The 27,718-nt window shown below is 39.2% G+C and overlaps 1 protein-coding gene across 1 annotated transcript in view; it reads left to right on the top strand.

The window, feature by feature from the left end:
* The first annotated feature begins 3,040 nt into the window (after positions 1-3,040).
* fgf22 (fibroblast growth factor 22) overlaps positions 3,041-27,718 on the top strand; it is a 110,767-nt gene continuing 86,089 nt past the window's right edge. Inside the window, exon 1 of the mRNA XM_072594186.1 lies at positions 3,041-3,767. Coding sequence (XP_072450287.1) covers positions 3,479-3,767 — 289 coding nt within the window. The 5' untranslated portion in view covers positions 3,041-3,478. The remainder of the gene's footprint in view (positions 3,768-27,718) is intronic.

Genomic DNA, 27,718 nt, shown 5'->3' with positions numbered 1-27,718 from the left:
ATGAAGAAATGGTAGCATATTATCAAGTCAGGATTGAGTTTAGCCAGGCAGCAAACTTCCAGGTGGTAATGTTTCCATGTATTTGCTGTTCTTGATTCTTCTTCTCAATTTTTAAATATTCTTTAACAAAATATGAATTCCATACATTCATATGAAAGAAAAGTTCAAGTGGGGAACTTCATAGAGGCCACTTGTAGACTGTGACTTGATGGTAGAGTGCAGAATTGTGAAATACTCTTGATTCTCTCATTTGTGCTCCTGTGAAACAACAGTCCCAGAATAAAGCCTCCAAGAAATTTGCCCCCCAATGACCCATTCTGTGGTTAAAGCCTTGTAACACAACCCCGGGATCTGCTTCAGACATCAACCTATTCAAGTGACACTTCTGTGCTCTATGGCATGAGAACTGTAACGTTCTTGTAACACACCGTCATCAGGTATTCAAATCACAACAATGATCCTGCTGCTTGTTCATTCTGGAAAATAGCTGTGCTTGTAACATCTCAGCAGGGAAAACACACATTCACATTTTCTTCTCTATGTCCCACTGCTAAAACATAAATCTTTGGTGAACATTAAGTTGTCGCATATATAAACAAGTTGCATTTACACAGGCATGGTGCTATACATCAACTCTGACTGTATCAAGACTGCTTAAATGAAGTCAGATTACTAAACCATAGTAATCACAAGCAACTCTGATGTGTTTAATACCTGATTTCTAGGAATCAATTGTGATTTATAAGCCAAGAATGATGCGTCAGAGATGCTTAGTACATGTGTGTAATAGTTTTCCATCTGTTATTTCAATGGAGGCTTATAACTATTAAAATATTAATGCATAGATTAGTAATTTTTAGACTGCAAGGGTTTGGAGAATAAACTCTGTAACATTAAACAATTTTAGACAGCGAATTAAAAACTACTTCAATACTTTACAATTTTCAACCTAGATATGTCTGTGCTCCGTAAATAATCCCAATCCAAACGTAATCAAGTCAGCAGCAAACAATTCTGGATACTTATAAATGGATCACCAGCCACTTATGAGGTAGGAGTTAGGACAATCTGACATCTTCAGCAGAAAGTCAAAACTATTATGGATAGATTTTAAGTTTTAAAAATGATACTTTACTTTGTCTGTTTATTCATCGGCATCTGACAACATTGATTGACAAGCTGGAGGTTTGTGGACTTTTTTTTAACTGAATGAAGGTTTTGATATTGCAAGTGAATGTGACATGGATATAATTGGTTGGAAGTAAAGGGCATTGGTCCCTTTGAGTATACAAGAGCTGACAGTAGAGCTGTCCAGTAGTGCATAGCTAAGTAAGCCCCTTCATGTTAGTGTGGCTGAGAGTCTGAGCCCCAGCTGTGGATGACACTTGAGCCTGTCAACCAATATGTTTGATGAGGTTCATCACTTCTTCGGCAGGCTATTTGATGGGTGTGTCTTGCCTTGAAAAGCCACAGTGTCAAAGGGACTATAAAACATAAAAAAAGGTCTAGGCTTTCCCCACCACATACTGATAGCGATCACAGAAAACTTAAGTGGTTATATGGGAACCGTGGGGGAGGGGAACTAACCAAAGTAAAATACTCGAAGTGCAAGGTTCAGTATTATATCCCCTGCTCTCTGATATCACTTTTAGACAGACCAGTCAAACGCATTGTTTGTCTCAGCTAAATCTTCTTGACCATCCCATGCAATGGGCAGTTCAGCTCACTTCGGTTCCCATCCACCAATTGACCATCTTCCCCCAACAGAAATGAACTATCCTGAGTCTCAGTCAGTCCTAGGATTCAAGCTCTTAGTTGGTTGATCCAAATGACAGGCCTAATGAAAGAGTTAAATTCTCAGATTAGTTAATGAATCACCTGTATACATGAAAAGGACAGGTGATATTTGCTGAAACTTTTAGTGGTTAAACTTCTCCTGGTAATGCACTGGTTAATGTGCTCATGCAAAATTCTTTATGTGTGTTATTTTAACACGGTCATTAATTTGTTTATTTTAAAGTGGGCACACCACCAAAAGAAATCAAAACCCCAGGTTATAAAAAATAAAACATAGTGCCACACTGTGATGTACAGTTGGGATCCGGTTTACAAAGCAATTGAGGTTAAAAAGCACCTTAATGGAAGACATAGGTAAAAAGAAAATTTATTGGTTCCTCCACTTTTAGGATGTGTTGCTTGCAACAAAAGTAGAATGAAGGTTTTTTGAGAAGCCAGCTGCTGTTTTTCCTCTGAGTAAGTGTAACTGGACTGATAGATTTGCAGTGATTCTCACACACCGACAGCAAAGCACTGTCTTGAGACTCCCTAGAGAGCTGTCCAAAATCAGCCTCTTATTAAACCAACTTCAATCCTTTGGAGGTCTTTGGATGACAGACAGAGGGAGAAAAAAATAACAGCCATCAACCCTCTTTTCTTAAATCCATGTTTCCAGGGAAAAAAATTACAATACTGAGAAACTAATTATTCGCTTCTGAATCTGCACTCTGAAATATCAACATATGAGCATAAACACATATGCCTGAATCTTTTCCCTCCATATTTTAGCAGTCCCATTAGTCTATTTAGTATAAATGGGATAACTTTTAAATTACCAGAGAGAGAGAGGGAGATTTCAGATGAAAGCATTAATGTTTGCCCAGGAGGTAAATTTATGAACTTAAATTCTAAGTTGTTTTAAATGTTCATGCCCTTGACCAAATTCTTTGCAGTAAGATGAGATGCATTTTTAAACACTATTTAATCCCTGATTAGAAATGTTAAGAAGTATTTTTCAGACATGGAAATGTAAAAATGCTATAAGATGCCATTAAAATCAATAACACTTAGGTAAGCTGTTAACCATAACCACTACGAGCTATTTCCCAGTTAGCTGTAGCTAGTAAGTTACTTGACTGAATGCCCAACCCTCCAATGACATTTCATCAGGCGACAAACTACTGGCTTAGGACAAAAAAAACATCCTCCTATCTGAAAAGGGCCAGCCCTTTCTGAGCTGTCAGTTGAATGGTAAGCAGATGACAAGCAGCCTGCTGTTTGTAGTGTCTGAGGCATTGATAAAAACACAACCTTTCCTTCCTACATGCTGCAGTCTCTCAAGACTCTCATTTTAATGAGGCAAATTTAGATGTACAGAGAAACTCAAGACTGAAGTTTGTTTGTGTTTTCTTATTTATTTTCATCCTTCCTGTACAAATTTCAGCCAGCTCCCATGAAGGAGGGAACTTCATTCCCATTTGAATTCTGTCGTTGTTTTTGAGGAATTATTAAAGGCAATTGGACTAATGCTTCAGGTGTGACTGGGTCATGGATACAACAACATCGGGGCAATTCGGAGACGTTAACACAAAGATTGTTGCGAAGGGAAGTCTGTGTGTGGAACTCTCGCTTTGTCCAGGTGAATTCATTGCTGCTTCAGTATGCGTCTTTTCCTAGATCCCACTCCAGGAATTTTACTACAATGTGGAAATGGATGCTGACCAGCGGTGTCTCGCCCTTGCCCCACTTTGCTTGCTTTCTTCTGTTCTCCCTGGCCTGCTCAGCCTCCGCCAGTTGTCGTGGCGAGCCCGAAGATGCGCTAACGCTGGATGCTACAAACTGTTCTTCAAGCCTGGAGCGTCACACACGCAGCTACAACCATCTGCAGGGCGATGTGCGGTGGCGGAGACTCTACTCGGCCACAAAGTACTTCCTCAAGATTGATAGAGCTGGGAAGGTAAATGGGACAAGAAAGAAGAACTGCCTGAACAGTAAGTAGTCAATCTCCTGTTTTAAAAATCAGTTTCAGCCACAGTGAATGATCCTAACAATTACTCTGGTGTGGGTGGCTGTGTGGTTCAGGGGGAGAGGCAGTGAGAAAATAACCCGAAAACTTCCCTCAAACTTTCTCTTTAAATGTTGAGTGCCTTTTGAATGTGTTGCAAGTATGAAAATAGTGTGCTTGCAATTTTGATTGAGGTGATTTGGAATTTCAGGCAAACTGACTAGTAATCGAGTACTTCTTAGTAAAGTTATAATCTTTGCAAAAAAGATTTCATTTTGGGGAAGTGGTTGTGTTTAACAGAGGAAATTTACTCATACCCATCATGTGGATTAACCCTTTCCCAATCGAAGCAAATTCAATCAATTCAGTGATCATTTACAAAAAAGACCATTAACAATTTGATATTTGTTTCAGCACTGCACTGCAGTTACATTAAGATTTTCACTAAAATGTTAATGGTCACTAAAATGAATTGATCATCAGATCTGGTCGGAGGTCTTTTGATTTTTGATTCAGTGGACAATGAAAGAAAATAAACTGACATATGCAACACATGGCTTATGATCTGGGCTATCCCAGACATATTTTATTTTGAAGGAACAAGTTCTAGGTTTTAAAGACATTTTCCTGCTGTTTTTACTGATACAGCACATCATAATACTCTTTAACTCCCGCAGAGAAGTGATTGTCTGGAAATGTTCACTACAATAGTGAGTTCAATTTGCCATCAACTATTAGCCTTATTTTGACTTTAGGCTTTTAATTTGCAGGTAAATTTGATTTTAAAAACTTGTTTGAAACATTTTTAAGTGAATCTCTGCTTTATGTCCACTGCCCAGCATAGGTCAGTGCACAGATGTTACATGTTATTGACTGCACAAAAAAGACACTAGACAGGGATGCTCATGAAAAATGCAGAGATAAGGATTTCAGGGCACTGATGCAATAGTCTTCAATGAACATGAGCAAAAGCTTCCGATTGTACATGTTCCTTTAACAGCAGGCGCTTATATGAATTGTTCTGGTGTTTTCAGTCATTGAGTGATGGATTCCCTTTTCACATAGACATTGGAAATTATGAGTGTGAATGTTTGTTTATTTTTATTACACAATTTTTTTTTAGCATTTTAAAAATGTCCCCAGTTCCCTGTTTGTTTCTCCCTCTTCCCTCCCCCAACGTATGTACTTCTCTCAGTCTCTATTAAGCTTGGTAGCTAGCGGCTCAGAGGTGTGGGAGAGTGGCCTGGATGCGTCACCTGCCAATTTTCACATCCTGTGGGGAAGCGCCTGCTCTCTGTTGGATGTCTCCTCTTGCTGACTCAAGCTGAGACTCTGCCCTTCATTACACACAGAAATGGCAAGGCAGGAACTCATGGACTTTGCTGTTACACTGTGCAGGGCATTTGACAGATCAGACTGATGCTTCACTCATTCCGGGGCAGAATTTAACCAATTCTTAACTGATTTGCTGTAGGGAGTACCTCAACTTAACAGGGGTCACTGTTTAAAAATCGGCAGTCACTCATTTAAAACATAGATTGGGTGAATCTTTTCTCTCAGAGGATTATGTTTCTTTGGAGGTTTCTTCCCAAAAAGATGGTGGAAGCAGAGCTCTTGAATGTTTTTCAGGCAGATGTTGGTATATTCTTGATTGATTGATTCTTGGGGGAGTAAATGGTAGGCAGGGTCAGGTGGGAATGCATATTTGAGGTGACAATAAGATCAGCCATGCTTTTATTGAATGGTGGAGCAGGTTTGACGGGTTGAATGGCCTCCTCCTGGTCCTTATTCATATATAACTTACAGAAGAGCTTTATGTTTCATGATGGGCAAGGAGCATGAAGGGGAGACCTTAAAACCAGTGACTGAGATGGGTAGTGGCAGCAAGAATGGAGAAATCAACACCACAGGCTAAAGGAAATCTCTATGGATAGGCCAATGCAAAGAACAGGAATAAGGTCACTAATATACAATAACTGTTCAGTATTGGTGCTTTTCTTGTATTGCCTGTGTCATTGAAACATAACTGAAAATGAACCTGTTCTCAAAACTGTTCAATTTTTTTGTGTTGTTTTCGAGCAATAGAAATGAAATGTTAATGAACTGGTGAATCCTATCTTTTATTATGTAAAGCTTAACTGGTAATAACGAAAAAAGTCTATAGGTTGCATACATATTTAAATGCCAGTCAAGCCTTAAAACCTCCCAGTTTCTGTCCTGACACTACATACTGCAACCTCTTTCAGTTTGGATATTATTTGCAAATCTTCATTCTAAACTGACACACAGCTAATCAAACTTGAATCTATGTCTGTAACCTTGAAATTGGCTCGGCACCCATTTTCACATCAGCTGGAGCTTCAGGTTACCTGGCTAAAGAGACAACAATCTTTTGACAAAGAATTAAAGCTGCACTTCTGTCTGCTGAGGCTGATTGTGTTGTCATCTTTACTGATAATGACCTGTATGATTTCCTGTTCTGATATTATTCGGATGTTGAGATTTCTATAGCCTTTGTACTTAAGATTTTCCACATAGATTTTTCTAGGACAGAATCCAGGCCTCCTCAAATTTTGCATCTTTACATTAAGAACAACTGCGAATGAAGGACTGCATTTATAGAGTACTTCTCTCAAATTCACAATAAAGAGAAGACAGGATCTCATTTAAACACCCTATCAGAAAGACAGCACCTTTTACATTAAACCACTGACCCAGTACACCACTAGAAAGCGAAAATGTTCCTTTTAAGGCTTGACATGAATGCCCCAACCTTCTAACTCAGCAAAAGCGTGCTACTGACTGAACCACATCTGATTCATAGGGTTTTACAATATATCAGTTTGCAGATATACTGCCCAGTGTTAAAATGAGGCTTACAGTCTAGGAATATCATCATTATAATTTAACAAACATTGTTGCCATTTTAGTAAATGCAGCAAGACATTAAATTCATAGCTTTAAATGCTAAAGGCCAAGATACTAATTAGCTCTCTATTGATATGAAAGAATTGCCATTTTTGATACTTAGGCAATTGATTTCTTTCAGTACGTGGCTTGTTGTTATTTAGATAAATGTGGAAACTAGTTTCTGGGATCTTATGTCTGAAGTTGCAACACTTAAACAGAAAAATGCACCAAATGCAGAAATTGAAGGGATGTCACACCATATCAAGATACTTTTCTTAATTAGGAGCATTAAAATGATGACATTGTCTGAACACATCACTTACATCTTTATTCATTTTGGACCATCTCTGGAAGTATAATCATAAAGTTTCTGACATAAAATACATTTATGTATTTTGTGTACGCAGTTTTATATGTGGCTCTTTCTTGTATAAATTCTTTGCACCAGTTAGAGAAGCATATAATCCTCATAATATCCTTTACTTGCTTACTGTTACTGCAGTAAAAATTAGTGATTAACATTTTTGTGTTCTGCTTAATACTCAGTCAAGAGCATGCAATTCTCAATAGAAATCTTAGGCAGTGAAATGAGGGTTTCATCACAACACCAAAGTAGGACCAAAGGAACTATCTCAGGCCTAGACATTATTGCCCAATTATTCTCAGAAATATCGACATTTTCTACTAAATGACCACTTCATAGAAAAAGTTGTCATGTTTTTGGTGCTTAAGTTTAAAAAAAAATGTGCCCACTGACTATTGAATCACCATAGACTCTGTAGACACAGTGGGTTCAGGAAAATACAGTTACACTTTCAGCCCAGCCATCTATTTCTGTTCTTGAAAAACATTTTACATTAATGGAGGAACCTCTACCACTTATAAGCAGAAGCTGTGGTCGTTGAGGTTGTCGTGAGAGTGTGGGTAATTAGTGTTTTTTAAAAAAACTGAACTTGTAAAATTAGCCAATTTGTGGTGTAATCCAGAGACACGACAGCAATTGGTGGTTTGCAAAGAAGTGAACTGCAATATCCTGTTGCTCACCCGCTCTAAGTACCTGATGCTGAGGCAAAATGCGTCAAAATGGCAAAGTAGTTTGAAGAAGCTCTTGTCTGCAGCATGTGTATGAGAGAAGAAAATTTGGCTGGGAGGCTTTTCACACAGAATTTGAGTGAGCCTCCTGTTGGGTCAACAAAGAAGCACACATGTCTGCATATTGTAATGGTCCAACACTGAAAACAACACATATGGGGTGGGTCTTGGGCTAGAAGGAGAGTGGACTGAAATGTGAAACACATAAATATGAATTCAGATAACCATACTAAATTAACCTTCCTGCAGCAATTGTATTAGGAAGAGGAAGATGGCTGTCTTGAATTACTTGCTAAAATACACAGAAATAAAATGCTATTATTTATGCTGGTTATTTTGCATGATTGAAATTGTGAGTTCCAAGATGTGAATTTTAAATTTCACATTATTCTGTAAATAACTGAAGTAAATTGTGGGACAGAATGGAATTATGAAAAAAATGTGAAGATAACAGTTTGTGCTTTCTGTAAACAACTAGACCAAAATACAAAGTTTGAAAATTTGCAATTCAAATTGGTTGCAGTATAAATCACTACGATCCTCAGCTCAAAGTAATGTGAATAACTTGTCCAAAATGGAAGGACAAAGGGATGAATTCCTAATCTGTTATCTGTCAGTGAACTGGCTGTGTATTGATGGCTATCGATGCTGTTTGTTTCATGTGTTGAATAAGTGTTTTTAAATTGAGCACTGTGTCTGAAAAGCAATGCCCAAAATGTACAGGATTCTACAAAATAAGTCTCTTCCTTTTTCCTGTAAAATGTTCTGAGAATAGAAATCTAGCAGTAGTGGCTGGAAGTGGTTTACAGTACCAATGGATTTCAATTTGGTAGATGGTGAAGTCTGAATGAAGAGCATTGATCCAAGTAACATAATGATTATGATACTTAGCTAGAAATTCAAAAGATAATCATTCTGAATCTTACCATTGTGAATTGTGCAGTTGTATTCAATAATCCTGATTCTTTGTGAGCTGCCATCTGAAAAAATTATTAGCAACACTTCTGGCTTGCCATTTAAATCCCAACTTATTCACTAATACCCTTCAGCGTAGAGAATCTAAAACTTCCATTTTTAATAGCCTTTGAGATTCCCTATTGTAAAACTAACTACAGGTAGGCAATATATGTGGCCTCAATGGTGCAGTCCTAATCCCAAGAACATTTTTTAAATAAATAAAACACACTAAATATTTGAGATAATTTTCATTGCTGAAAAGAAAATGGAAAAACAAACCGTTGACAGCATCGTCTCTCAGAAAAAAAAGCGCTCAAGGGGTTAAAAAGCAGTTGATGACACAAGGGGTTAAAATTCGTAATACATAAGTGGTATCTTTCCAGATTACCTGTTATTGTAACTGAATGCCATTGTACCTGCTCTGAATAAAAATTGACCACATGGCCTGTTTTGACAAAAAAAAATCCTTGTGAAGCGGTTTCAAAGGTCCTTTACATTGAAGCAATTCATATTTCAATTTCCTAGAATTGTACTGAAGAAGTTATAATTATTTTGACTGAAAGCCAATGACATCTCAGGTGCATTAAAGGTGCTTTGATTTCCTATTTTTGCTAATTTTGGGGGGATGCAGGCTCATTTGCATTCTTCAGCATGAAGACACGGAAGCCCACTTTTGTTAGTACATGGTAGTAATCATGCAGATACTTCCAGCCTTTCCCATTTTATAAACCAATAAGGTATAAGAGCCAAAGCAGGACATTCAGCCCAGAACAACTTTAACGTCATGTCCATATTCCAATACCTGGGTCCAGATAAGGAAGCTAAAAATTGCTAAACTATCCTGTCAGGCTAGAAATATGGAGATCTTATTAACTGTAACGGGGGAGGTTACAACCAGCTTGACTTCAATGAAGGGAGGACACTACAACACTATGGTTGGCATGACTAAGTTGTAGAAAGACTAGCACTCCCTTACTCAGGCTTCTAAGATGGGATGAGGCTAAGAACTGGTAACCTGTGTAGCTTAATCTTTAGGTATGAATAATTTACAAATGTGCACTTGTATTTGCAATGAAGTGTCAGTCATGCCACCAATTGTGTCCTGAAAAGAATTTTGTTCTGGTTTCCCTCCCAGTGTGTGAACTGTGCAGGTTGGTTGGAAATAGTTGACCTGGTGCATGGTTGGGCTTTAAAAATTATGCCAGTGTTGGGAGTCTCAGAGATCCAGACAGTGGTGAGTACTTCTTCCGGACAGAGGGAAGATAGGATGAGTGGGGCACCATAAAGGTATAGTACTTAGTTAATGAGGCAGGTTTTGGAGAATACGGTGAGAAATCTCCCCCGGATTCCTGGGGTGAAATCTTCCATGAAATTCAACAAAATTGACATTAAGCTAATTTCTGATAAAATTTAGTGTCTAGATTTCTGTATGATATGGCAACTAGGTACTAATCAAACTAATATAACGAGAAAAAGATATTGCTACAGACACTATGATGGAGACCTCAATGTGAGAATGTCTTCCTTCAGGCCTCAAAGCAGTTTCCCCCAGCCCAAGTCAGTATGACCTCATCATATAGGACAGCACTTAATGCACTCCTCAGAATAACCCTTTCAGATCTTCACACCTTCATACAAGACGTGACCAGGTGAAACACTGATGCTCTGCACAATGATGCATCTCAAGCTAAACTAGGAAAGTGACCTTGAATGTTGAGCTGGCCTGGGGGAGTAAAACATGCATGATTATTGTTGGGAGGAAGCAGTTCATAAATGTGAACCATTGAGTTCACACACAAGGTTAGATGGCAAGTTCCTTCAGCCTATTTAAAAGCACCATTTCCAGAACAACATCTCAGTCATGACCCTACTCCAATACCTGGGTCCAGATAGAGAAGGTAAAAATGGCTAAATAATCCAGTAAAGCTGGAATTATGAAAGTCTTATTAAACGTAAAAGCAGGAGAACATTAACATTATTTGTCTCCATTACTCATCTGGCAACTAGACAAATCAAGAGGATGGTTAGATGTTTGGATGTCACAGCCTTGGTGAGACATCGCCTGGGGTATTGCATATAATTTTGGTTTTCATATCTAAGGAAGCAGTTACTTTCTATGTGGGGTATGCAATAGGGATTCACCAAACTGATCCCTTTGGCGGTAAAATTGTCTTATGAGGATAGTTTGAAGAAACTGGGTTGTAGAGTTTTGAAGTACAAGCAGGGACCTCACTGCAAGTTATAGAATTCTTCCAGATTGTGACAGGGTAGATGTATGTAAGGTGCTTCCCCAGGCAGGTGATTTGAGAACCAGGGGATATTATCTTAGAATAAGGGGTAGGCAATTTAGGACAGAGGTGTGGAGGAATTTCTTCATTTAAATTGTGGCAAATCTTTGGAATTCTCAACCCCAGAGGGCTCAAGACAAAACTAGTTGGATTTCTGGAGACAAATTAAATTGAGAGATACATAATAATACAGACAAGTAGCATTAAGGTAGATGATCAGTCATGATCTAATTGAAAAGTAGACTCGGCTCAATGGGATGAATGGCCAACCCTGTGATTATATTTGATCTCTGTTCAGTTGGGGTGGGCTTGGATCCTCTCCCCTTGCCTTGCTTGTGGTGCAGCTTATATTGTTGTGGGTTGGACCTGCTTTCAGGCAGAGGACTGAAGGAAATAGACAATAGACAATAGACAATAGACAATAGACAATAGACATTGGACAATAGATGCAGGAGTAGGCCATTCAGCCCTTCGAGCCTGCACCGCCATTCAATATGATCATGGCTGATCATTCCCAATCAGTATCCTGTTCCAGCCTTATCTCCATAACCCTAATAGAAAAGGCAGTGCAGAAACAGAACTAGCTGCCACTGGTGTTTAAACTCTACATGAGTCTCCTCCTATTCCTTCTTTCACCTCAGTCTTTCAGTATGTTGCTCTATCCTCTGTCCTGGTAGTGATTTACAGAACTTGCTTAGTTTAGTGTGGTAGAGGAAAACAAGCTGAAAATCAAATAAAAATAGATTCACGTCTTAAGCCGAAGGTTAAAATTCATTGTACAATAGCAAATAGGTCCAAATAGTAGGATAGACATTGTTAGAGATTATGAAGTCAACCTAGAAGTTAGGTCTGAGTTATCAAAATCCTAAGCTGTTCCACTACCCAAGTCCATGTGACATCAGCATATTGGGCAGTGGGCAATGCACTTTTCTCACATGTACTTTTGTGAATCTGAGACATTTGCTTCAACCACTTTCTGTGATAACATTTCTCACACCATCTAAGCACTCTCTAAGTAATGTCCTCTTACCTCTTTATCTGAACTATATTTTTAGCTCCTAACTTTAGCTGCCATATGTGGCAACCTTCTCTCCACTGCTACCCTGTACAGCTCTTCACAAATTTAAAGGCTTCTCCTTCCTCTATATTTTCTCTTATCCAACAAATGCAAAAGACAATTCATTCAAATCTGAACCTTTATATACAGCTTTCAATTTCTTCATATCATCTGGGTCCTTCTTAAATTATTCAGGTTCTTAAATTATCCCTTTCAGTACAGATGTAGAACATTTGAACGATCTCTCCCTATACTAAAGCCTCTACGTTTAGACTTCCATTACTCTACCTGTAGAAGAATATTTGTGCTCCTGACATCCATCCAAAATGTCTTCTTTCACTGGTCTGGATATGATTTAGCATATCCCATTTTCATAGTTTAGTTTGAAATAATTTTCTGAATCTTGCATGCCTTTATGATGTCAGCTTATTGTTGCCTTGCTCTAACTTATGAAATGATCACACAAATTCTTTCTCAATTATAGCATTCATTAGGATATTCACATAAAAGTGATTAAAGCATGTTTCAGCAAAAAAAAATGAATGATGTTGCTCCTGATTAATCATGAGTGATCACTTCCTTTCAGAGGACACATAAACAGAAATTCACAATCTTGGGTTAAAGAGTGAAACCATAAATGTTGGATTTCTGAACATCACATTTCCTTTGTGTACAACTTAGCCACATCTATTCATAGTGAGCCCTTTTATGTCTGTGTTTCTTCAAATTCATGAAAGGGTCGAGTGTGAGATATCACAGATTTAAAGTAATTGGTGAAAGAAACAAAAGTGAAATTAGGAAATACATTTTCAAGCAGTGAACGTTTAGGTTCTAAAATGTCACTGTGTCATTGGTACAGGTAGGTTAAATGGAGGAATTTAACACTATTATCTGGAAAGAAAGAATGTGCCAAATGGGAGAATGGCACAGTGGATTGTTCATTCAGAGATGACATAGGCATAATGGGCAGAATAGCCTCCACTGTAACAATTCTTTAATTCTGGTTATGAATTTTTCAAATTTTCTATCCTCGAAGGATTGTGGAAACCTCCTCAGTCATTGTGATTGTTCAAGATGGAGATTGTTAGAGTTTTGGCACTAGGGGAATCAAGAGAAATGGGGATAGGACAGGAATGTGGAGTCTCTGCTGAGGTTCAGCCAAGATGTTGTGGAATAGTGAGATTTCCTCTGTTCTGATGTGTGACCCGATGTTGTAATAACTCTGCTCACTCCACTCAGCCCCAACAATATCCAGCAGCACCAAGCTCAGAAGAGCTTTACCAGTGCAGCATTTTTCCTTCTCCCCCTTACACAGCCTCCCTGATCTAAAATGTCAGTGCCAAATTTCTGACGTAGCCCTACGACCTGGAATCTGGATTGAGACTTTCCAAATTCCTTTTGCATGAGACGCAAAGCCGGCAGGGATGGGAATTTCACCCGATCAGTTTATGTTGGGGTTGAAGCCAAGTGCTGGAGGTAATTTCTTCACTTTATAAACTTTTAGAAGCATTTAAAGGTTTAGTTATGAGTACTAACCTTAAATATTAGAGAACTCTCTTTAGCCTAATAAAACTGGGAGCACTGATTTTCCCTCGATTGTGGGTTACAAAGTAGAAGACATTCAGTTCTACACTGACAGAAAGCTAAAAGATGGCATTGTCCAAACACAAGAGTTGACATAACAATTTAATAGTATAATGTTATTATAAAATAATAATACGCATAAGGGAGAGGGAAATTTTCAGAAGATTAAACATTATATGAGTTAAAAAGATACCCAGATGTAAGGAAATATTGATGGGGAACATTGCCAGGCTTATAATGTGAGCAATTCCCTATTAAATGCCTTTTTCACAACGAATCATAACTAATGATGCTGCATTCTCTGGTTAGACGGGGAGAAATTTATATGTGCATTTGAACAGCTTAAGTATTTCAGTATGTTCAGGTTGTTATGTCCAGAAGAGAAATGAGAATTGGCTCCCTTCTTTTCTTTTTGGATCAATGAGTTCGACACGCGGCTAGATATTGAACATTTCTTCTGCCGCCTTCGCCTCTGTGCCTACTTCTTCAACCAGGATTCTCGCCCACCCTCTGATGACCCCTTCTCCCGCCTCCAACACACCCCATCCACCTGGACACCCCGTGCTGCCCTCTTACCCGCCCTCGATCTCTTCATATCCAACTGCCGCCGTGACATTGGCCACCTCAACCTGTCCACCCCTCATCCACTGCAACCTCTCACCCTCACAACACGCAGCCCTCCACTCCCTCTGCTTCAACCCCAACCTCACCATCAAACCAGCAGACAAGGGAGGTGCAATGGTAGTTTGGCGCACCGATCTTTACACCGCTGAAGCTAGGCGCCAACTCGCGGACACCTCCTCCTACTGCCCCCTTGACCATGACCCCACTTCACACCACCAAACCATCATCTCCCAGACCATCCATAACCTCATCACCTCAGGAGATCTCCCATCCACTGCCTCCAACCTCATAGTCCCACAACCCCGCACCGCCCGTTTCTACCTCCTACCCAAAATCCACAAACCCGACTGCCCCAGCCGACCCATTGTCTCAGCCTGCTCCACCGAACTCATCTCTGCATACCTCGACACTGTCCTGTCCCCCTTAGTCCAAGAACTCCCCACCTACGTTCGGGACACCACCCATGCCCTCCACCTCCTCCATGATTTTCGCTTGCACTGCCCCCAACGCCTTATCTTCACCATGGACATCCAGTCCCTATACACCTCCATCCCCCATCACAAAGGCCTCCAAGCCCTCCGCTTCTTCCTCTCCCGCCTACCACCAGTATCCTTCGACTGACTGAACTGGTCCTCACTCTTAACAACTTCCCCTTCCAATCTTCCCACTTCCTCTAAACCAAAGGAGTAGCCATGGGCACCCGCATGGGCCCCACTATGACCCCCTCTTCATCGGATATGTGGAACAGTCCATCTTCTGCAGCTACACTGGCACCACCCCCCAACCTTTCCTCCGCTACATCGATGATTGTATTGGCGCTACCTTGTGCTCCCACAAGGAGGTTGAACAGTTCATCCACTTTACTAACACCTTCCACCCCGACCTCAAATTTACCTGGACCATCTCAGACTCCTCCCTCCCCTTCCTCGACCTCTCCATTTCTATCTCAGGTGACCAACTCAACACAGACATTTACTACAAACTGACTGACTCCCACAGCTACCTAGATTACACCTCCTCCCACCCTGCCCCCTGTAAAAACACCATCCCATATTCCCTGCCGCTGCATTCATCTGCTCTCAGGAGGACCAATTCCATTACCGAACAACTCAAATGGCCTCCTTCTTCAAAGACCGCAATTTCCCCTCCGACGTGGTCGACAACGCTCTCCACCGCATCTCCTCCATTTCCCACTCCTCCGCCCTTGAACCCCACCCCTCCAATCGTCACCAGAATAGAACCGCACTGGTCCTCCCCTTCCACCCCACCAACCTCCGGATACATCGTATTATCCTCCGTCATTTCCGCCACCTCCAAACAGACCCCACCACCAGGGATATATTTCCCTCTCCACCCCAACAGCATTCAGGAGAGACCACTCCCTCTGTGACTCCCTCGTCAGGTCCACACCCCCCACCAACCCAACCTCCACTCCCGATACCTTCCCCTGCAACCGCACGAAGCGCAAAACTTGCACCCACACCTCCCCCCTCACCTCCCTCCAAGGCCCCAATGGATCCTTCCATATCCGTCGCGAATTCACCTGCACCTCCACACACATCATTTACTGTATCCGCTGCACCTGATGTGGTCTCCTCTACATTGGGGAGACAGGCTGCCTACTTGCGGAATGTTTCAGGGAACACCTCTGGGACACCTGCACCAACCAACCCAACCGCCCTGTGGCTAAACACTTTAACTCCCCCTCCCACTCCGCCAATGACATGCAGGTCCTTGGCCTCCTCCATCGCCAGACCCTGACCACACAACGCCTGGAGGAAGAGCGCCTCATCTTCCGCCTCGGAACCCTCCAACCACACGGGATGAATGTAGATTGCTCCAGCTTCATCATTTCCCCTCCCCTCACCTTATCTCAGTCCCAACCCTCGGATTCAGCACCGCCCTCTTGACCTGCAATCTTCTTCCCGACCTCTCCGGCCCCACACCCTCTCCGGCCTATCACCCTCACCTTCACCTGCTTCCATCTATCGTATTCCCACTGCCCCTCCCCCAAATTCCCTCCAACCTACCTTTTATCTCAACCCATTTGACACACCAGCCTCATTCCTGAAGAAAGGCCTATGCCCGAAACGTCGATTCTCCTGCTCCTCGGATATTGCCTGACCTGCTGCGCTTTTCCAGCACCACATTTTTCAACTCTGGTCTCCAGCATCTGCAGTCCTCACTTTTTCCCTTCTTTTCAGTCGCCCCTCAGTTGGGCTTAATAAATAATGTTGTTTTCTTTTTAGCATACAGCTAACACATTTCAATTAAAATGTAATTCATAAGAAAATGATGGAGGCAATTATCAAGGTTTTCTTGAGTGAAAGAAAGTGGAATTTATTGCCTACCAACCCAGATATAAAATAAGAAAAAATGCTTCATCCAGCATACACAGGTGATATGTTTAAAAAAAGAGTGTTTAAGGTGATGCCATTTATAAGTTCTTGAAGTCTATGAAGTGCTAGATCTTAAAGGCCTGAGAAATAATTGATTAGTTATTGATTTCTATCTATAGCAGTGGAGAAACTGGAGCTATCTTGAGTTATTGATGAATGTTTGTTTCCCCAAGTTGCTTTTTCACTGGATATTGTTTTTCTGAGATGCTGAGAGAACTGGGACAAAGGCATATGGGGGAGAGAAAGAGAGCAAGCCTTCTAACTTCCGCTGTTCTAAATCCATGTTCTTCTCTCAGGTCTATTGTTCAATGGCAGTTGTTGAAGTATATGTCAGTGTGTTTCCCAGACTCTAGCTCCATTGTCTTTCCAAGCAGGCAAGCTTTTTATCTTCTGATATATGACATTATTACAAATGCGTGAATGAAACAACTGCAAAAGTCTTGATGCTGACACAATTTCCTAATTTCAGTCAGCAAACATTGCAATTTCAGTGCAAATATTCTTGTTCATTCCACATGAATCTTGCCTCAATCTGTGGTAGTGATCACTATGGCCATTTTAGGTCCATTTAGGTCTTTTTTAAGAACCATTTTAGTCAATGAAAAGGTATAACAATCAAATAATGGAAAATTCAGTAGTCCATATTTACCATTTTTATAGCAATGTGAAATATGTTCATTGTTTGAACACAAATGTTGAACTATTAAGGTAGTTGTGTTTAGTATGAAATTGATTCACTTCAAATCAACACCAGAAAAAATAGAAAAAAGTTAACTGACATTGCACTAAATGCACCATTGCTGTGTAGGGAAGCTTGCACTGACCACACACAGCAAGACATCTTCAATAGCAACTAACTGATTTGGATATTGTTTTCTCTCGATGGTAGAAGTGTTGGCTCATGCATCAGATGTTCTTTCTGTGCTTTCACATCAACATCAGCAGGCATGCAGATTTAGCAACTCCTTCAAAGGTTGACGGGAGTGAATTTTGGCAACATTTATATGTTTTTTCCAAGGTGCTTTGAGTGAAATCATGGCAGAGAAACACAAGGGACACATTGGAAATTTACCCCAAATAGTCCAGGTAGATCAGGACTTTGTGTATTGAGTTATATCTTATTAATGTGCTGAGCTCATAAAGTGCATAACCTTCAGAATTAGACGTGAACATTTTATCAAGACAAGCTAACTCTAAACCTCGACTCTAACCTGGTTGACAGTTTAATGACCAGACACTTTGTTTTTTTTATATTCACTCAGAAACCCTGCAGCAAAAGGAGGAATAGGCAGGCAGGGGAGCAGTCAGGGGTTTGAGAAAGAGGATGACATGGATTTGCAGAGGAGTCGAGCATGATTTGAAGCAAAGTGGTGGCTATGAGAGAAGTAATCATACAAGCAAAGCCATTAGGGATAAAGGGAGATTGAGGTTTCAGGGATGATAAAGGTGGCTGGTCAGACATTTTGGAGCAGTATTGGGTAGTTTTTTAAACCAGAGACAAACACACGCAGAGTCATAAAGTCATAGAATCATGCAGCAAGGAAACAGACTCTTCGGCCTAACTCATCCATCACGACCAGGTTTCCCAAACTGAACTAATCCCATTTGCCTGTGAGACAGGGATGTAAAGCCGCTTCCTTAATGGATCTTCTACTTCTCATCTCCTTTTACCTTTCAACTTCTGTGAAGCCAGGGAAACCATCCTGGCATTGATTAAAAATAAAAGCTTAGTTAAAATGGAGGCATATGGTCTTAAATGCTCTCACCAACAAACCATTTCCTGAAAATCAATTGGTTACCTGTACCCCATACGACCTCCATTGAAAACAGAAGTACATAGGTTTGAGGTGGGTTAACATTAGCTTTGAAATCTTTTATATTTTTATCTTCTTCCCTGACCTAATTCCTCTCAGTTTTGTCGGGACAGGTGTTTAAAATTGTCCCCATTGCAAATGATATTTTAGGATAGTTATTAATGCCAAACATTTATGAGAACTACAGGCCCTGGTCCCCTAACTCAGAGTCAGAAATTAGCTGCATCTGAAGCATTAGATATTACTGGGACATTAGAAAAAGATAGTTCCTTTGACAATCGGCAGTTCAGTCAGATGTGTAAACCAACTGAGCCACCAGGGAAAACAAAGCCATCAGACTGCTATGGAACTCAGATTACGTCTTTGGGGAAATCATGGAAGGAAGGAGAGTAGACTACTGCTGTAATTGGGACAGATGAACAACAGAGATAACTAAAATAGATACCACCACCGTGACAGTCATTCCCTTGCAGCCATCTGAGCAGAAGGGCTTATGAAATGGGTCAGTACAAATCCTTGGGCCCACTGATAAAATCGTGTTGCTCTATTAAAGTAATAGAAACATTTCAATCTGGAAGTTTGAATCCAGTTAAAAGTCAGCATGTTTACAAACTGTGTCTTCCAGCTTAATAGAAAAATCAAAACTGGTAACATTTTCTGACAAAAAAGGGGAGTGGGCAGTTAACCCAGCAGGATACAACATAACATTATTTCAAGGAGAAAATGAATCATAGCAGTACATGTATCCTGCCCCAAGCTTCAGGTTCTGGTCAGTTATTTGACTATTATACTGCACCATGAAGTTGTGCTTGTTTTCTTTCAGAAGACACAACAAGCACAGTTTTTTTTTAAAAGGTCCTAACATGATGTTATGACTTCCATAGTGTATAAATTGCAGTTTTGGAAAAATCAGAATATAACCACAATGGAATGAAAATGCTGGATTTAAACAACGAACTTTTGAGTCAATTCCAGAATTCTACAGATTTGTTAAACTTTTAGAATTCCGATCATTTGATTTTGGATTGTTTCAGCCCTTCCAGTAATGTAAGAGTGACATGTTTTGATATTTTCTAGCACAGTCTGATCAACCCTAGTCTGCAGTCCACAGTCTACTAGGCGAAAGTGAGGACTTCAGATGCTGGAGATCAGAGTCAAGAGTGTGGTGCTGGAAAAGCACAGCAGGTCAGGCAGCATCCGAGGAACAGGAGAATCAATGTTTTAGGCATAAGCCCTTCATCAGGAATGAGCTGGACTCACTGAGATCCTTGTGGAGAGAGGAGGAGAACTTCTTCAAGATAGGCCTCCTGCTCCTCGGATGCTGCCTGATCTGCTGTGCTTTTCCATCACCACTCTGATCGAGACTCTAACCTCCAGCATCTGCAGTACCCACTTCTGCTACTACAGTCTGTCCTTGTCTCTGGACAGAAAGTCCAGGTTCAATTTCCATCTGCCACAGAGGTGAGTCATAGCATCACCAAACAGGATGATGAAAAGTAAACAGCAATGAGTGAGACTTTAGGAGGTTAAGTTTTACTTTTATCAGCAGGCATATTGGATCATTGGTTTGCAGTTTATTTGGTTTCCCTTTCCTCTACAGTTAATGGGGATCATTTTAAACCTTCATATTTGATGGAAAACAGATGATAGTGAAGCAATTTAAATTCAAATTTATTGATTGCCTTTTGTAGGAACGAATATCAGACTGGATATAAAATAGGTGCCTGGTTCAGTATCACTCATGTGTCAATCATTACATTAACATGGCCCCAGTTGAAACAGAAGTGGGTTATTTAGTGGGTTATTTAGAAAGAAGTAGCCCAATAACATCTCACTTTTTCTTTGGCAAGTGATTGTAGTTAAAATTATCTCCAAATAATTAATGTTAGCACTGAGAATCTGACAAAAAAAACCTGAAAGTACTGTGGATGCTGAAAATCCGATACAAGAACAGAAATGGGTGGAGAAACTCAGCAGGTCTAAGAACTTCAGAGCTACAATTCTGAAGAAGGATCTCTGGACTCAAAATTCTGTTTTCTGATTTCTCTCCACAGATGCTGCCAGACCTGCTGAGATTTTCCAGCAATTTCTATTTTTGTTTGTGACTGAGAATGAGTCAATCTTCCCAAAGTATTTTTTAAAACATCTTCAGAAATCCTCTGAGTAATTATTGTGCTATTTATTTCTCTCTGTACAGTGCCAGCATGATATTGAATAAAGTACTGCCTATTATTAAATCATTCATCAACTATAGCTTGATTCCCAAATACTGACTGTAAGTGCCTAATGATCACAGATTAATTGTGAACTTAATTGTGAACCAAATACATTGTTTTCAATTTCTTTTGCTGTGCATTTAAATCTGTACTGCATCAAAGAAACTCTAAGCAGGGCAGTGGTGCCAAAAATTGCATTGAGAATCATTTGCCTTAGTTAAAAGTATGTTCAGGTTTTCAAAAATGTTAAAGTAAGTGTTGGTACGATACACGTCCTTCATATAGTTGCAGAAATGATTAAAGACTGAATGTGCTCCTCTCAAATTCTCATTTGTTACTTTAGCAGAGACATGAACATGTATTTTATAAATAAATAACACTTGTATCAAAATAGAAGGAAGAGAGGAATATACCTGGATGATGATTAGAAGCAGAAATCCAAATCATAATGCTCCCCTCTTTAACTTTGAGGTTAATTGTTTGAGTTGAGATCAGTTCACAAGGCGCATGCCAAGTTCTGTTAACATTTACTTCTTGTACAAATCAATTTAAATCAGTACTTTCTCTTCCTTAATCTTTTTTATGAGTGGGAACAGTTTCTCCCTTTATCTAAATAGTCCAAAGGCCTCATGGCATTGGAAACGGAAATCAAATCTTCTCTTCACCTCCTCCATTCCAAGGAAAATAGTTCCAACTTCTCCAATCCATCTTCAAACTGAAGTTTCTCATTCTTGGATCCACTCTTGTAAACCACTGCTGCTCTAACTTCAATACATTCACATTCTTCCTAATGTATAGTGCCCTGAACTGTACTCAATACTCCAGTTGAGGTCTAAAGAGTGTCCTATATTTCTGCAAACTCCTGAGAACTTGATTTCAAGCAAGGTAGACTTTATTAGCCCTTCAAGTGCAGCAAATGTAGTGGCAATCTGAATACTAAAGTGATCAAAAAAAGTATTTAACAGAAGTTTTTCAGGTTTTTGATTTACAAACATGTGATGCATTCAAATGGTAGGTGATGTTTCCCAAAAGAAAAAGAAAGGTTGAAAACATTTTTGTCGTAAGAATCACGATGAATGTAAAAGCAAGTAGCATATTTTATTCAACAGTTTGCTTTGTTTATTTCTCATTAAAATACTACTTTAATTGTGTTTGTCAACACTGCAGACAAATGAGTCTGAGCTTTGGGGAATTGCAGCTGTTCAAGTCTTTGAACTGTTTGAGCTCAAATTATGAGTCAGTCGAGAGGAACAAACATCGTTCTTTATTTAGAGTTTGATAGTTGCTAAATTCCTACCAAAAGACAGGGCAGTCTAAAAATGATTAATGTTTTATTAAAATAGGTTACAAGGTCCTTTTAAAATTTTGAGTAGGAGAAAAAAATACAAAAAATATACAATTGTACAAAAGTACAATTTTATCGTCTCTATGCTTGAACCAAATACATTGTTTTCCATTGAAATTTAGAGTGGATTATTTCTGGTAGCTGCAGGAACTGAGAACTGTAGGTAAATGTACTTAACAAGGCAAAAGTAAGGACTGCAGATGCTGGAGATCAGAGTCTAGATTAGAGTGGTGCTGGAAAAGCACAGCAGGTCAGGCAGCATCCGAGGAGCAGGAAAATCGACGTTTTGGGCAAAAGCCCTTCATCAGGAATGAAGGCAGGGAGCCTCTGGAGTGGAGAGATAAATGGGCAGGATTATCTCTCCACCCTGGAGGCTCCCTGCCTTCATTCCTGATGAAGGGCTTTTGCCCAAAGTGTTGATTTTCCTGCTCCTCGGATGCTGCCTGACCTGCTGTGCTTTTCCAGCACCACTCTAATCTAGATGTACTTAACACCATGAGCAATCTCTTTTCAATTGAACCTCTGATAATTTGTTATAAGAAATAAATTTATATAACACTGTTCAAGGTTTCAAGGAGTTCCAGAGTGTTAACAATGTTATTGCTGCCTTTTAAATTGTGCTTATGCCATAGCCATGTTGTCAAAGATAGCAGTCAATTCACATACATCAAAGTTCTAAAGGCAACAAATGAAATTAGTGACTAATAGTTATAGTTATCTTAGATAAGAGCCAAATGCCAGCTAGGACATTGGGAGCAATGATCCAGTGCAGAATTAAGTGTGTTGGAACAATAAAGTACATTTTTGGCCACTGGGCCTGTTTCATACTGACTTCTAACAATTTAATGATTTAAACTCCTAACAACATGTTATGAAGATTTGACATGCTTTAGAAGACTAACATCTTACAGAGTAAATATTTAATTTTCAGATTATTTAACTAATACTATTAAAATTCACTAAACATTTGCAATGTAGTGAACTGCCATTTATAAATAAAACTACTAATTGACACCCTGCAGCCTTATCTAACAATACAATTTAAAGGTATTGCTATCTTCAATTAGGTACATTATGCAAAACATTTTCAGGGCACCATTGATTGATAATTCGTCCAAGCAGTGACAAGTGGAGCAAGACTGACTCCTAAAATCCTAGGTTTGATGTCCAGTTTGTGTTGATTTCTAGCTGTTGGTCTGTTACAAATATAGGCAAGCTCCAATGTTTTGAAGCAGAAAGATGAAGTGGCTATTCAGGACTGACCATTACCTTTATTGTACATGTATGAGTGGCGCTACTAAGGGTTACCCATTAATCTCAGTTCACAGAGCTAAAATTTGACTTGCACACATCAGGAACAAAGGCCATCAGCTTCAACAAGAGCCCTGCATAAGAATATCCACTTCAACTCCTGCCTGCCATGGTGGTGTCCATTTTGGAAAATTAGGTACTAGCTAGCTAATGAATTCTACCATTGTGTAAACCATCACAAATGGTGTTCAGCAATGTCCAAATCCAGTCAGTAGGTCATTATTACAATGGATCTGATCACTGGCATTTATTTGAACATTTGAGATATCGAACTTTTATGGGAAGAAAATGTTTAAAATAGGAACAAAATATTGTCAGGTTAATGCCTTTTTAAAATGATTTTCATGTAAAATATTCCATTTTGTGAAGAAATATCCCCCACTTTAATATTTCCTTTAGTATTCAGTTTGGGAAGTTTACTTAATGTAAATTATTTAAGATAGGACAAAATAATTGTTAAGTTAATTATCAACATGAAAAGGTGTTGATATGGTCTGTTTCCAAATCAGTTGGTCAGACCTGTTCCAGATGATAGTCAATTTGTGAGAGCTGCTGGAGCATACCTCCCTGCCTGGCCAACTAAGCTTAGAACAGGTAGACTTGGAGTAGAGCTGAATCTGCAGCTCATCATTCCAAGCTTGTGGACCATCTAGCTTCAACACATGTTGTACTTGGAGTCTTATTCTAGGTTTCTTCTTCTTTCACCCTCTCAAATTCAAAGCCAGAAGAAAGATTTCACTGCTCCTCTCTTCCATCTTCATGACTGATCTGATTACCATAGTTTACATTTGTGCCCATTTAACCATTTAGTGTTTGTCCTTTTTTTCTGTCCGAACAAGGCGGACTGAATTTTCTAGTCTGGTAGCCCTTTGGGGAAAGGTGGACACTGGAAAGATAGGTCAGCGACCAAGAGAGTACCACAATACAGAAACATCTTACTGATCTGTACATTAATGATCAAATAACCGGTATCTAGATTGGATATTGTCTGAAAAAGTCTACAAAAACCTTACAAACAGGAAAGATGATAGCTTTTAGCATAACTTCCCCATCCACACCTCACTATCAGTTATTATCAAAGCACGTGATTTGGGAGCAGATATTCTGCACAACATCTGCCGTAAGTCTACAAATGCACATAAAACAGAAGTAAATAGCTGAAAGGAGGTTAGGAAGAGAGAAAGATGAAAGATTACAATAAATAACTGTCATTAGTGGTGATTTGGAGATGCCGCTGTTGGACTGGGGTGTACAAAGTTAAAAATCACACAACGCCAGGTTACAGTCCAACAGGTTTAATTGGAAGCACTAGCTTTTGGAGCACTGCTCCTTCATCAGGTGGTTGTGATCATCAGGTGTTGTGTGATTTTTAACTTTATCATTAGTGGAACAGGAACAACAATCTCCATGCAGACTGGTGAATAATTGTCCATGCAGACTGGTCATCAGTCCTTTGAATTAGAATGAACAAACTGACATTAATTGAAGTTCAAATTCTTAATTATATAGTTTTTTTTGTGATTTTTAGTAGATGGATAGTTAGTTAAAGATTAAGTTGTTTGTAGAAATGATGATTAAAAGTAAAATAGAATAAAATAAATAAAATAAAATATAATATTGATTATTTTTAGAACCTAGTATTAATTTTGCAAATTTACAATTTAACAGATGACCTTTAAAAATATATTTTCTGTATGATGTGATTTGATTTACTGTTGTCACATGTACTAAGATACAATGAAAAGTATTGTTTTGTGTGCGATCCAGACAAATCATACCTTACATAAGTACATCAGGGAATAGAACAGAACACAGAGTGTACTGTTACAGCTATGGAGAAGATGCAGAGAAGGACGAGAAGTCCATTCAGAAGTCTGATATCAGTGAAGGAAGAAGCTGTTCTTGAATCTGTTGGTACATGTTTTCAAATTTTTGTACTTTCTGCCCAATTATCAAAATATGCTTGTTTTCAGTGAATAACATGAAGTCAGTCATCAATATTTGAACAACTGCTTGCTAAGTGGGAACATAATAATTCCAAAAACACAGCTACTTTGGAAGCAGAACGTGAAATGCCATCTACAGCAAGGATTCAAAAGAAACACTGCAAAATATAGGATATCATTTCACCAGACAGAATGAAAAGCTCCTCTTGTCATCATTTTTTTTGTATTCACTTGTGCGATTTGGGTGGTATTGGCAAGGTCAACATTTGTTGCTTGTCAATAATTGCCCTGTGTAAATGTGATTTGAATGCAAGCTGTAATGAAGGGAGGGAAAGGTCTTTGGCTGAGTGATGTTGAAGGAACAGCAATATATTTCCAAGTCAAGATGGGATGTTACCTGATGGGAACCTTTCAGGTAATGGTATTCCCATGTGCCTTCAATCTTTTAGACAGCAGAAGTCTGGAAGATGCCACTGCCTTTGCAAATTACTGCAGTGCACCAATCATATATGCCTTCGTTTAAACTTACAAATTCACAATAAGTACAGAGCTGGGAAAGTAGCTGATGTTCTATGATACTAATACACTTTCACAGGAAGTCCTCTTTTCAATAATTCCGTCTATTTATGCTCTTTCTCTGGGTTTTTTTCTATATTCTCACCCATGTCACAGCAAAGGTTAGGAAAGCCCTGTGGAAGTTCAGTCTGATTTATGCTTATATTTCTTCTTGCATTTGTTTCATTCTGTTTGTATTTTATTGCTTTTGAGGTTTTGAAAAATCTATTTTGGTAACAATGACAGATAGGTCTTAAATATAAGCATGAGAAATGATTAGCTCTACTGACTTGAGATGCATGCAAGTCTGTGTGAATACAATACAATTTTTACATGTTGATTTGATTTTTTATTTGATTCACTATTGCTACTATTATTGAGATACAGTGGAAGGTATTACGTGTGGCCTCTAAGGCTCCGTAACATGAACCTCCGTGACTCTTAATATATGGATGTTGGTGGATTTTACAACTTTGCAGCTATTTTTCATTAGACTAAGTTATCATTGTTGAAATTGTATCAGCTGATCAGAGGGAGCCCAAATGCATTTCCTAATCAGTTAATGTTAGCTAATTGCATTTGAGATGGAGGTCTATACACTTAAGCATAATCTCCCTGGAATAGAAAGGGGTCTAAAAATTAATCAACAGGAGTTACCACCCTGTCTATAATTAGCATTATACAAACTAATAATCAATTCAAATGAAGACAGACTTCAGCTTGCCTTCAATGCCCTCAATCTCCATGAACAAATTTCCTGCTGACATACAATGTCTGTCACAATGATGGGTTGTAACCATTTGTGGGCATTCTGAATTTATAATTGCAATGTCTTTGTTTTCCGAAAGAGGACAAAGAGCCCAAAAAAAGACTAAAAATGAAAATTCTGCACAATGCAAAATTCAGTGACTACTTTTAAGACTGTTATGGATTATCCTTGGCCTTGAGTGAGATCCTGGAATATCACACATAACAGTTGTCAAGCAATCTACAGAAAGACAGACTTCAGAAGGCAGAAGTATGAGGCAATATAATTACCTCCTCTGATCAGGAAAACAAATCCTTAGGTTCTTCTCCAGATTACAAGCATGCTTTAATAGATATGTCTGTATTCACCCTTCCTGGAATATGTAAAACACAAATTTGAAAAAAATTGTCTGAAAATTCCTGCTCTATGTGGATGCTGTGAAGGTCACAGTTTGAGGACAGCCATTAAACAGTCTGGCACTGCAAGTCAAAAATCAAAGTGACTCTTGCTCTGAGTGCTACAACTTAGCAAAAAGGAAAATCAAGACACATTCATTTTAACTAACCTGTAAAGCTAAGAATCTTGAATTCAATGTCACAACTACCAATGTCACACATTGTAACAGCAGCAATGTTTCTCTATCTGCTCCTCACAAATAAGTCAAACATCGATCTATGTATCTTTTAACTTCTACCTTTTTGAACTTGTTTCCCATTTCTAATTTATGTATGTGTGTGGTGTTATTAATTCTTCTTGCATTTAGGACCTAATAAACTCACTCTTTCACTAATTCAAGAAAGCCAAGTAAAATTGACCCCTCTTAAAACAAATTATTAATTTGATCAGGGAAAAAGGCCTCCACATAAAAAGGGACCCATTTTGTTGCAAGTAACAGAGGAGTTGGAAGAATAAAGAAAAGGAACAGGTTTTTCTGTCCTCACCCAGGAGACTGACAGTTTGGATTAACCTGATTGGAACCATAATAAACTAGGGGACTTTGCGTGGATACTGGTTATAATACCACAGAGCCAGACCCACTCGGAGATGGAAAAGAAAAAAATAATATGACTGAGAAGAAAAGATCCAAATGA

This window comes from Chiloscyllium punctatum, chromosome 24 (assembly GCF_047496795.1).
Source record: "Chiloscyllium punctatum isolate Juve2018m chromosome 24, sChiPun1.3, whole genome shotgun sequence".
Taxonomy (NCBI): domain Eukaryota; kingdom Metazoa; phylum Chordata; class Chondrichthyes; order Orectolobiformes; family Hemiscylliidae; genus Chiloscyllium; species Chiloscyllium punctatum.
Note: the sequence above shows the minus strand (reverse complement) of the source record. Positions and strands in the feature narration are given on the sequence as shown.